This window comes from Anastrepha ludens, chromosome 2 (genome assembly GCF_028408465.1).
Source record: "Anastrepha ludens isolate Willacy chromosome 2, idAnaLude1.1, whole genome shotgun sequence".
In the NCBI taxonomy this organism is placed as follows: Eukaryota; Metazoa; Arthropoda; class Insecta; order Diptera; family Tephritidae; genus Anastrepha; species Anastrepha ludens.
The window spans coordinates 4426030-4439199 of NC_071498.1; the positions used below are offsets into that span (position 1 = coordinate 4426030).

Here is a 13170-nt window from a genome sequence, read left to right on the forward strand (position 1 = left end):
AACAATTAAGAAATTTCATAAGCAAACTTGTAGAAAAGTGGAAAGAATGTCATAGGGTTATGTCAGTGTTCGAGAAGCGAAATAAGAAATGGTTGGATGAAAATATAATTTTTTGTAAGCCAACTGTTGATCACCGTATACAAAAACCTTTTTCAGAGTGTACAATGAAAACTAAAAAAAAAAAAAAAATTCCATCAATTGTTAACGAAACACCTAACCAAGAGTTAATGGTAGCGGCAAGCGTAAGTCTTTACAAAGCTGGAAAAAGAAATGCTTCACAGGTTGTTTCAAAATTGTTTGCAGAAAGTTCGACTGCTTCGAAAATGCTTAAGTCTGTAAACTCTGAACAAAAACCCCCAATTCCGTGTACACCTGAGGAAGCTTTATCTCTTTATATAGATGGCGGATACTCAAAAAGGTCGTACAAAATAATGCAATATGGTGCCAAAGAACGAAACTGCAATATTTATCCAAGCTACGATATTTTACTTAAGGCTAAAACAAAGTGTTACCCCAGTGACATACAGGTAACTGAACTTTCAGCGGAAGTTGTCATGCAAAGTCTTGTAGACCATACTGTTGCACGTATAGTACAAGGATTTTCAAAATCTTTTGAAGGTGTTTTGACTGTAGGCAATATTAATGACAGCATAAAAGCAATATTTAAATGGGGCTGTGACGTCAGCAGTGGTCACTCCACTTACCGTCAACGTTTTAGTGCTTCTGATTGTGAAATAACTGATGAATATTTATTTGCTGTAAGTATTGTGCCTTTACAAATTAAAAAAGGAGACACTGTTCTATGGCAAAATAACAGGCCTTCTTCAACTCGGTTCTGCAGACCCATTAAAATAATTTTTGAAAAAGAGTCAGCGGAGTTAGTTAAGGTTGAGATAGATAATATTAAAAGGCAAATTATAAGCATTGTTCCGACAAAGTTGAGGTTTTTCGAAGTAGTATATAAATTCCATTTAACAATGATTGATGGGAAAGTTTTTAACACTTTAGCGGGCTCATCATCGCTGGCCTGTGGAATTTGTGGAGCAACACCAAAATTGATGAATAATCTAAATAATGTTCAATTGAGACAACCACAGGAGCACTTGTATGAGTACGGATTGTCAACACTTCATGCTTGGATACGGTGCTTTGAGTATATAATTCATATCGCCTATAGAATACCCATACAAAATTTGCAAATTCGTGAAGAAAATAAAGAAATCGCTCAGCAAACCAAAAGAAAGATTCAACTTGAGCTAAAAGAAAAAATGGGTATATCGGTGGACATTCCCACGAAAGGATCAGGCAATACAAACACTGGGAATGCTGCAAGAATATTTTTCCAGCATCCAATTTGAGCCTCTACAGTAACTGGCGTAAAAGTGGAACTTATAAAAAGGCTTGGTATAATTTTGCGTACTATGGCATGTGGGTATGCAGTTAACATAGGGGCTTTTCGCATATAAGTTGACACATTCAGCGTTGAAAACATAGAAAATGTTTATAGCCACATATCATGTATCATATTGTGAACATATCACAAAGTTGCGTCTCAGGGGTAAACGACACCACACGCGCAGGAATAAAGCGCTGACTGTGCATTTCCTAAACTTAGGAATTTTCCCAGCACATGCAGATGCAACGTGAGCTGGCCAAAATATAGTTGTAACATAGAAGTAAGAATATTTTGTAAAATCAGTTTTTAAGTGGACAATAAAAGGAAAAGACGTGGACTCCTGTCCACGCAATATTTTTTAAAAAACATAAATTATAAAATGAAAATTTAACTGGCGCCCGAGCAGGGACCGAGTTAAATTCCGCGAAAGTGAAAGTGTTAAATCGAAAGTTAATACGTGCGAAAAACGACTAGTGTACCGCGACGTTTAATCAGGTGCAACACACACCTTTGATTGCGGCCAGCCACCTTACAAAAAAAATTAGCTGCAGTGCCGCCATCAAAAAAAAGCGGAACCTGTCAGGTGCAGGAAACGAGGCCCCCCAGTAGCGCAAGCAAAGAGGAAGTACAGAGTACTAGCCACCTGTCACCGAGAGAATGATACGAAGCATATTAATATCGTAAGCAATAAAGTTAAGATTATATACTCAGTATCTTTAAAAATAAAATACAACAAAAGAAAGAAAAAGTGTTAAACGATTAAGAAAAATTTTTTATTAAAAAAGATGAAAACTAATTAAATTGATTTTTTGAAAAAAGAGTTATAGTGATTAAGTGAGAAAAATAAAATTTTATTAAATGAATTAACTTAACCTTTGAAATTAAGTTTTAAAAATAAAGAAATTAATCGAATTGATAGTGATCAAATCTAACCAGATAAATAAAAATAGCCTTTGATTGTGGGAAATCCTAGTATTAGGAAAGTTTTTAAATAAAATAAGGATAAGAATAATAAAGCGATAACAGATTGTAAAACCATAACAAAATAGAACAAAGTTGAGGCACTTAACAGATCCTCAAACTAATAACATAACCCTAATTCCGCGAATCCTTATACGGACCCTCCGGAGTATAAAGGGCCCTCTTCCCAAAAGAGGTTACATAAATATCAAATAATAACAAATAAAGAATAAAAATGAAACCTATTGAATAATTTCTAGGATTTAAAACAAGCTAAACACATTTTTAAATAGTCTAGAGAAATTTTATATAGGAAAAAATAATAAAAAATAAAAATTTAAAAAATGATTAGACCAAGCATCCTTGGAAACCCATCTTCCCAAACACCCCCTCCACCTGCTTCTAATCCGGACAGACCAGTTTCGAGCGGCAATCCTGAGTTAGAGCAATTAATCACCTCCATTGAGACTAGGGTAATTAGGGAAGAAGGACGACTAAACCTAAATTCTGACTTAATAAATGCCACGGACGAGACGATAAGACCAGAACTTCGTGGACAACTTTCCGACTTAGATAAAATACCGGCATAGTCCGCAGCCTGCGAGAATTTAATGGGAATCCAGGAGAATTCAGCTCCTGGAAGAAATGTGTGGACAGGGTTTTGAAAATTTACGAATCCCTTAGAGGTACCCCAAAATACTACGGAATCCTGTCCGTTGTGTGGAACAAAATTGTTGGTAATGCCGACATCGCATTGGAGTCGTACAACACTCCCCTAGACTGGAAGGCAATATCCAGATGCCTTACTCTACACTACGCTGACAAAAGAGATATCACAACTCTTGAATGTCAACTGACGTCCCTAATTCAAGGAAACGGGACTATACAAGAATTCTACCAAAACGTTTACACTCACTTATCCCTCATTCTCAATAAGTTGAGTAGCCTCGAAATGAGCCAAGAATCCTTGACACTGCTGACTTACAGGCATAAAGCCTTAGATACTTTTATACGAAGACTTAAAGGTGACCTCTCTAGACTTCTAGGAATGAAGGAACCCGAAGATCTTCCACAGGCACTACACTTGTGTCTATTCACCCAACCAAGCGCCATGCGAAGGCCTAATGTAAACCCACCACCACTTCTACCAAGGAGACAACTTGGCAAACCCCAGCCATTCTTCCCACAACTCGCATACATCCCAGGACCACGTGCACAGCCACAATACCAACAACTCCCTCAATATTACCAACAACCACCCAGAAACTATCAACAGACTCCCCAACAAAACCGAATTTTTCAACAACCTTGGCAAAACAACCGTCAAGCGCAGCCATTCAGACCAGTTGCTCCGAAGTCACAACCCCGTCCAGAGCCAATGGACATCGACCGTTCTATTCATAGTAGGAACATTAACTACATGAATAAACCTACTTTTAACAGACCAACTGAGAAAAGACCGTCAAACTTTTCTCAATAGATACCATCAAAGCAGCAAAGAAACTTCCACATCGAAGCAGGTGTAGAGGAAGCGAAATGTGTACAAGATGATAGAAAATACGAAACGGAATATACTTCGGACTTTGACGAATACCATATGACGGTCACATCATACGACCAACAACCTCAGGAATATCTTGAAGACCATGAAGACTATATTGACGTCAATTTTTTAGGATGAAGAGTTCTTCGTTACCTTACATCGAATTTAAAACGAAGAACGGCGATTTTTAAAAAATTTTAATAGACACGGGATCAAGTAAAAATTATATCCAACCGCAGCTCGTAGCAAAACCCATCCCCAACGGACGTTTTTCGCAAATTCGATAGCAGGCCAAATTGAAATAACTCACAATACAATTATTAACATGTTCGGAAACACAAACCTGAAATTTTTTTATTTTACCCGGTTTGAAGTCATTTGATGGTATTATCGGCAACGATAGCCTCAAAAAACTTCACGCGACCATTAATGTTCATGATGACATAATTAAATTCGGCAATGGCAAAGAAGTCAAAATTAAGCAAATGCTTTCCCCTACAGTAAACAAAATCGACGTTAGAACCGAACACATGACACCTTCCCAGAAGTTCAAAATGCAGCAATTTATACACAAGTACAAACAGCTATTTACCGACCCAAATGAAAAGTTAACTTACACTACAACAGTAATAGGTGAGATACGAACTTCTTCAGACACACCTGTATATACAAAATACTATCCGTATCCCGTAGGAATGAGAGAATTTGTCAACAATGAAATTCAGACACTACTAGAAGATGGCATTATAAGGCCATCGCGGTCCCCATACAATTCACCTGTATGGGTAGTTCCAAAGAAATTAGACGCATCCGGACAAAAAAAATTTAGACTCGTAATTGACTATAGAAAATTAAACCACGTAACTATTACTGACAGATACCCAATACCAGAAATTAACGAAATTATTGCGCAATTGGGATATAATAAATATTTCTCTGTATTAGATCTCAAAAGCGGATTCCATCAAATTCCTTTAAAGGAATCCGATATCGAGAAAACCGCCTTTTCTGTCAATAATGGCAAATATGAGTTTACACGACTCCCGTTCGGGCTGAAAAATGCGCCCTCTATTTTCCAGCGAGCCTTAGATGATATTCTAAGGGAACACATTGGGAAAATTTGTTATGTCTATATTGATGACATAATAGTGTTCGGCGAAAATGAAGGAACGCACGTCCAAAATATCGAAAAAGTCTTTCACACTCTCGAAAACGCTAATATGAAAGTGCAGTTGGACAAATGCGAATTTTTTCGAAAAAAAGTCGAATTTCTAGGCTTCGTCATTTCACCAAACGGTATAAAAACAAATCCTTCTAAAGTGGAAGCAATCCGAAATTTCCCATGTCCGAAAAATCTGAAAGATTTAAGATCTTTCCTTGGACTTTCCGGCTACTATCGCCGCTTCATCAAGGATTACGCTAAACTAGCGAAACCCCTGACTTCGCTTTTAAGAGGGGAGGATGGGCGCGTGTCCAAAAACGCATCTAAAAAAAAGGAAATTAAATTTGATAGCGCAGCATTACAAGCCTTCAACAAAATAAAATCTTCTCTTGTTTCTCAAGAAGCGGTATTGGCATATCCAGATTTTAAACAGGACTTTCACCTCACGACTGACGCATCTAACTACGCATTAGGAGCTGTTCTCGAACAGTCAGGAAAACCCATTTCATACATTTCACGATCACTAAATAAAGCCGAAGAGAATTATGCCGCAAACGAAAAAGAAATGCTGGCAATAATATGGGCACTTAATAAGTTTAGGAATTACTTATACGGTTCACCAAAAGTGGTCATCTTTAAGGATCATCAACTATTGACGTTTGCGTTGTGTAATAAAAACAACAACGCAAAAATGAAAAGGTGGAAATGTATCCTTGAGGAATATAACTATGAACTAAAGTATAAACCAGGAAAAACCAACGTAGTTGCCGACGCACTCTCCAGCCCTCCAAAAACAGGATGTAATGCCCTCTCAACAGTTACTTGCCATAGTAGCGACAGTTCATCCCATGACCGAATTCCTAGTGTCGAAGTACCCGTTAACGTATTTAAAAATCAAATTATTTTAAATATAGGTCCAACGTCTACATACCAGTTTAAAATAGTTTTTCCGACGTACCACACAGTGTTGCCAGTCTATTACAATTGTAATAGATCCATTAAATTTGTTCATAGTTTATTACGCTATTACACTTCATATGAAATCTATTACAATTTCCAATTCTAAGAGGACACAGGAAAAAAATTGTTCATGTTTTAAATTACAATTTCAGCCAAATTTTGAAAAAAATGTTTTATAAAAGACGTATTGGGAAACCTTCTTTATCCATCGCTGCTTATGTAAGTCCCATTGTTAACGAGAGAGGGCGAGCACCAGCCATAAAAGTAAACATGATGTATACTAAAAGGACATATGTATGGAGATATTTTTGTTTAATTCGCCCTTTTGACAATAATTTCTCCGCTACTGCACATCGTCAATTTTGAATATGTATAACAACACTATACAACACGTTGCAACTTGCAACGTGCGCATTGGCCATAAAGGCTTAAAATATTAAACCCGCTAATGTTGGAAGAATATACATATGTTAATTAGTGATATCCTGTGTTACTGACTGTGTTATGACGTTTATTTGACTCTGCCTTTCTGAATGAGCTTTACTGCTTTGTTAGAAGTTTATTCAGTTCGAGAATTGTCACTGTGATGAGCATGTCAGTGTGATAGTGAGTGTTTTGTTTTCGTTTTAGTCAATTAAATCCTGTTGATACATCAGTATGGAAAGGTGAGTGTTTCTGAACATTTTCTCACGTGAAATAATTGCGGATTATTTTTTCAATGGACCATGAACAAGAATTTAATATAAAAGAATATCTATATGTATGTATAAGAAGGAATCCGTATTTTGTCTTGCAGATTTATTATTAAACGAAAAGAACAAGTGATGCGGAAACTATGTCGGCGTGTGAAGATCGTGCAAATGAAGAAGACCGTGCCAATGAAGAAGTGATATTTACTGAGGTTTTCAATGACAAAGAAAATAATAACAAACCAAAAACAAAAAGCTTCAAACAAAAGTTCAAAGATGAATGGAAAAAAAATTTTCTTTGGCTGGAGGAACGGAATGGTGGAGCGTTTTGCAAGGCATGCAGTAAATCTCTTCAAAATGGAATCACACACTTACAGCGGCATGAAAAATCTGAGAATCATCTCGAGAATTTGAAGAATGCTAAATCCACAATAAAAATCGATAAGATACTTGAACGTCCGAATGATCAGCACAATGCAGTAAAATCTGCAGAGTTAAAAATGGCAATGTTTTTGCATGAGCATAACTTGTCTTTCGCTTTAATGGATCATCTACCGAAATTAGTGGCATCTGTAGCTGAGGACTCGAAAATTGCTAAAGAAATCAAGTGTGCACGCACAAAAGCGACCCACTTAACTATCGATTGTAGTGCACAAGAGCAATTATCATTGATTCGAAAATCATTGCAGCAAAATAAATTCTCAATAATTATCGATGAAACCACCGATATAGGCATCGAAAAGTCTTTGGCAGTAGTAGTACGATATTATGAGCATGGAAAAGTGAACCACAAATTTTTCGGATTGCTCAAAATAACAAGTGGAACTGCAGAAGCGCTATTTAACGTGGTATGTGGATATTTTCAATCAAATTCAATACCTTTATCGAATATCGTAGGCCTCGCTGCGGATAATTGCAGTGTCATGATGGGTCAGATAAGTGGAGTTCGGGCACGTTTTCAAGAAATTCTACCGAATATTTTTGTCTTGGGCTGCGTATATCACTCGCTTCATTTGTGTTCATCAGCTGCTGCACAAAAATTACCGAAAAGTTTGGAGGATTTAACAAGAGGAGTGTATAAATACTTCGCACACAGCAGCAAACGAATGTCAAGGCTCATAGAAATTCAAACATTTATTGACTTGAAACCGCATAAGATTTTGCGTCCTAGCCAAACTCGATGGCTATCTGTTCAGGTGAGTCAGATTTTTACATAAATTATAGTGAATGCAATGCATGCAATTATACTTTATGAACATATATTTATGGGCTTTTTCCTGTACAGGCTGCAGTTGATCGTATATTAGAGTTTGACTTTCAATCGACCCACATCATGTTGCAGCAATTAAAAACTCCAATCACTAAAATCTATTATTCGTTTTTGTCATTTGTTTTGGAAATAGTCAATCGGCTTAATCTAATTTTTCAAGGAGAGAGGCCACAAATCCATCTGCTACTAAGTCGTGTAAATGATTTATACAGAAATTTAATTAGAAACTTCATCGAAAGAGAGCATATCGACAGACTTGAGCTGAAAAAATTGATCCGTGCAATCCAAGGTTATTCATGTCATTAGATAAAATGTATTTTGGCGCCGAAACACAAGTCCTACTAACAAACGTTGACTTGGATAAACAAGAAGTTCACAAATTTCGTATTAATGCTTTGAATTTTTACGTTGAATTAGCCTCGCAAATTAAACTGCGTTTTGATTTCTCTGATCCAACTTTCACATTTGTTAGTTACTTCGATCCTAAAAAGGCTTTGAGCGGTGAAATACAAAGCATAGCTTTTGATAGCATGCAATTATTTCCTCATTTAGTCGATGATGTCGAGAAATTAGACGCTGAATGGCGTCTATTGCCTGATACGACTGAATGCAAACAGTGGGTGAATGATAACTTCGTTGACTTTTGGACAAAAGTTATTGTTTGTAAAAACTTCATGGATCAGACACTTTTTCCGAATCTTTCTGTTTTAGTGAATGCTCTTATATCTTTGCCGCACTCTTCTGCAGCCGCCGAACGAATATTTTCTCAATTAACATTGTTAAAAACGAAACAAAGAAATAGACTACAAATAAAAACAATTGATAGTATATTGCATGCGAAACAACTTTTGCACGATGAGACACATGATGGTAATTGTTATTCATGGAAACCAAGTGCTTCACTGCTTAAAATAAAGCCACTTTACGAATAACTTACTAACGTAGGACAACTATCTAATCAAAAAATTCGATCTCAAAATAATATATAAAATATATATATATATAAATATATAAATATATATTTATTTATACATATATTTATGTATGTTCAACGGTTATTAAAAAATATATAATACTCTAAAAATTCGCTTTAAATAATTTGTTTTGTTTTCATTACATATTTTGATTAAGTTTAACTGTGAATGACGAATACGTATTTAAACCTAAGCGCCTGATAGAACTCTATGAGCCGCCACTTATTGCGCATGTAAAAATTTCAACTTTCTCCGCTAGAGTACACCCTATTACGGAGTACAGCAATCTATTACTTTTTTGATCATCGCTTTAGTACGCTGCTGCGATTGGTTCTGGCAACACTGGTACCATAGGCACATAATAGAAGAAACGAATTATGATACCACAAAACTTATAAACCTCCTGAAAAGATATTTAAATCCTACCGTGATAAACTGCATAAAAACAGATGAATCAATCATGGGCAAAATTCAAAATATTTATCCAATTCACTTTAGAAACTACAAAATCAGATTCACCCAAATCCAAGTACAGGGCATCATTAATGATCAAGAGCAACAAGAAATCATAATAAAAACTCATCGAAGAGCACACAGAAATAGCTGTGAAAATAAAATTCAAATTTTAGATAACTACTTTTTCCCGTCTATGTCGAAAAAAATAAAAAATATAATACGAGAATGCTCAATATGCAATGAAAATAAATATGACCGACATCCCAATAATCCCGAGTTAAAGAAAACCCCGATACCTGAATATCCAGGACATATTCTTCATATCGACATTTACATAACCGAAAGAAATCTAGTTCTTACCGCAATAGATAAATTCTCCAAGTACGTTCAAACAAGAGCTGCCAAAGTAATATAAGTGCTGCCACAAGAGCTGCCATAGTAAGTGGCATGTTAAGTAAGCTCATGGCAAACCTTGGAGGTCCAACGCAGAACAAGCGAAAACTTTTAATCGATACGACGAACTCGATTCTCCTATACGGATGCGAAATATGGGCAGATTCGCTAAGGGTGCAATGCCGGCGGAAAACTTTGCAATCTGTGCAACGCACCTGCGCTCTCAGAGTGGCTTCGTCATATAGAACAGTATCTGAAGCAGCGGTGTTAGTTATCAGCGGAACCATCCCTATAGATATTCTAGCACAAGAGCGCAAACGGAGATGGGAGGCAAAAAACGCAGAAACCCCAGTACTACGTTTCTCCGATATTAGAGTCCAAACGCTTACACTTTGGCAAGCAAGATGGAACTCTGAACGGTATGGTAGATGGACAGCAAGACTAATACCCGATCTAAAAAAGTGGGTAGAAAGAAAGCACGGCGAGGTTAACTATTACCTCACACAGTTTTTGTCCAGACATGGGTCCTTTCGCAAGTATTTGTGGCGAATGGGTAAAGTGAGCCAACCAAACTGCATATACGGAGATACTGAGTATGATGATGCGGAGCACACCTTCTTTAAATGCGAGAGGTGGAACGTAGAGAGAACAGGTCTGCAACGAGCTATTGGTGTATTTACACCTGAAGAAATTATCGACAAAATGATGATAGACGAAGAAAAATGGAATGCCGTCACAAATTTTGTAGAGGATATTATCCGAAAAAAGAAGCGCGAAATGGAAAGTCACGCTGAAGAGCATTGAGCATAGGTTTCTCAAAACAGGCGACCCTGGACGCAGGGTGAGTAAGTAAGTGTCCTTCTTAGGACGCCCTCTTGGCCCTCTACCTCGAAGCATTGCGGAAGCAGTCCCGGGGTGGAGGGAACACTCCAAGAGAAGAGGGGGGATATTTTTAGTGGATTCACCACACACGTAGTAGCGACGGTTACTATATGATGCGAAGGCATTTTTAACCCAACCTCACCGCCAAACAAAAAAAAAAAACAAAAAAAAAAAAAAAGTACGTTCAAACTAGGATAATAAATTCAAAAGCAGTTGAAGACATAAAAGAGCCCCTTCGCGAATTACTATTTCTATTTGGTGTCCCAAAAGCAATAGTAATTGACAACGAGCAATCCCTTAATTCCGCATCAATAAGTTTCATGATAGAGGACACTCTCAATATTCAAGTCTATAAAACTCCGCCATATAAAAGTTCTGTCAATGGACAAATCGAACGTTTCCATTCCACACTTACAGAAATAATTAGATGTCTGAAAGTTGAACGACATTTCTCATCATTCCCCGAACTTTTAGACAGAGCAGTTTACGAATACAATTACACAGTACATTCAACAACTGGAAAAATACCCATAGAAGTATTTTTTGGACGAAACGTTACCACAGATCCATCACAGTTTGAACGAGCTAGGCAGGAAAACATTGTCAAACTTAAAGAAAAACAGACTAAGGATTTGACTCAACACAATAAAAAACGCGCACCCATAAAAACATATTTACCAGGAGACATTGTATTTATTAAAATCAACAAAAGATTAGGATCAAAGATATCTCCCAAATACAAAAGGGAAACAGTCAAGGAAGACAGAAGTACAACAATACTGACCGAATCAGGAAGAATAGTACACAAAAGTAACATCAGAAGTTAGTCGTACTTGGTTCACATAAAACAAAAAAAAAATGTATTTTAATTATAAAAAATATGAATTTATACCAAAGTTTTAACTGAATTTCTTCATACTAATTTAAATTCACATCTATCGAATTTAATTAATTTCAACTAAATTAAATTCCATTAAATTTAAAAATAATTAGTATAATAGATAATAGGAAAAAATCGTTAAAAATGCCATAGGCTTTCGATCTTTAGATAATATATTAAGAAAAAAATCGTTAAAAATGCCATAGGCTTTCGATCTTTAGATAATAAGAAAAAAATCGTTAAAAATGCCATAGGCCAACGATATAAATTTAAAAAGTTAGATCATCCCTTCCAATTACAGGATTCATCTCCTCCGACTTATTAACGGCGAGGTGGAAATCTTGGACTACTCCAACTCCTACTTGGTGACCATCAATAATGGACTTGCGAAAATACAGGACGGTACCTTCAGACTCATAATTACGAAACACTTTTGACCGACATTAACAACCATATAACCGAAAAATTACCTAAAGACAGTTTTCTGTATCCAATCCTGAAACACGAAACGATTGGAACATTTGCAATAGCAATACTCATTGCACTAATAGCCATCAATCATTCTTCTTAGACGTAAATCCATTAAGATCAAATACGTTGAAAAGAAGCAGGAAATTCCATCAGATATTGGTATAACAACCTTACCTCGTAATGGCAATATACCCCCAACTTTTATAAAATTCAATGACCTACCTTACTTTTAATGATCGAGGACGATCATTCTTAAGAGGGGGATAGTTAACACATTCAGCGTTGAAAACATAGAAAATGTTTGTAGCCACACATCGACACCACACGCGCAGGAATAAAGCGCTGACCGTGCATTTCCTAAACTTAGGAATTTTCCCAGCACATGCGGATGCATCATGACCTGGCCAAAATATAGTTGTAATATAGAAGTAAGAATATTTTGTAAAATCAGTTTTTAAGTGGACAATAAAAGGAAAAGATGTGGACTCCTGTCCACGCAATATTTTTTAAAAACATAAATTATAAAATGAAAATTTAACTTATATGCTTGGAATACAGCAGAATTATTTGTTTCCGAATATCCTTGGTTTTATATGCCTCCATCTGTACATAAAATATTAATACACGGAGCAGATATTATTGAAAAAGTTTCGCTACCAATAGAAATGATGTCAGAAGAGGCACTTGAGGCAAGAAATAAAGATTTTCGCAGTTATAAACTGAACCATACGCGAAAAAACTTAATACACACTCTTTTAGTTTCTTCAGATCCTATTATTACATCTAAGTCTAAAAGCACCTCCAAGTACTCCAAAAATCACATTGAAATAGATGATGAGGTCAAAAACCTTCTTTTACATATAAATGATCTACCTGACGGCAGTAATTCTGAGAGCTCCGACTCTGAACAGTTTGTTTTCTAATAAAACATAAAAACATAGAAATAAATAACTAACACATATTTTTAGAATAAAGTAATGTATTTTTTCATTGTATTTAAGAAGCTATTTAGAAAGCGCCGCTAGATTGACCATTTCTCCCACTGTGCGCGGAACGCGTTTCAACGGCCGAAAGGAAGTAAAGGAAAAATCAAAGACGGTTCTGATGGCAATTCCGAAGATAGAGTTCCAGAAA

General features: G+C 36.2%; 1 protein-coding gene across 1 annotated transcript; it reads left to right on the plus strand.

Annotated features, from left to right (window-relative positions):
* The first annotated feature begins 7216 nt into the window (after positions 1 to 7216).
* Positions 7217 to 8912, plus strand: LOC128862396 (zinc finger protein 862-like). Its single transcript, XM_054100983.1, is given in 3 exon segments — positions 7217 to 7906; positions 7996 to 8254; positions 8257 to 8912. Coding segments are annotated over 3 exon segments (1605 nt in total).
* The last annotated feature ends 4258 nt before the right edge of the window (positions 8913 to 13170 follow it).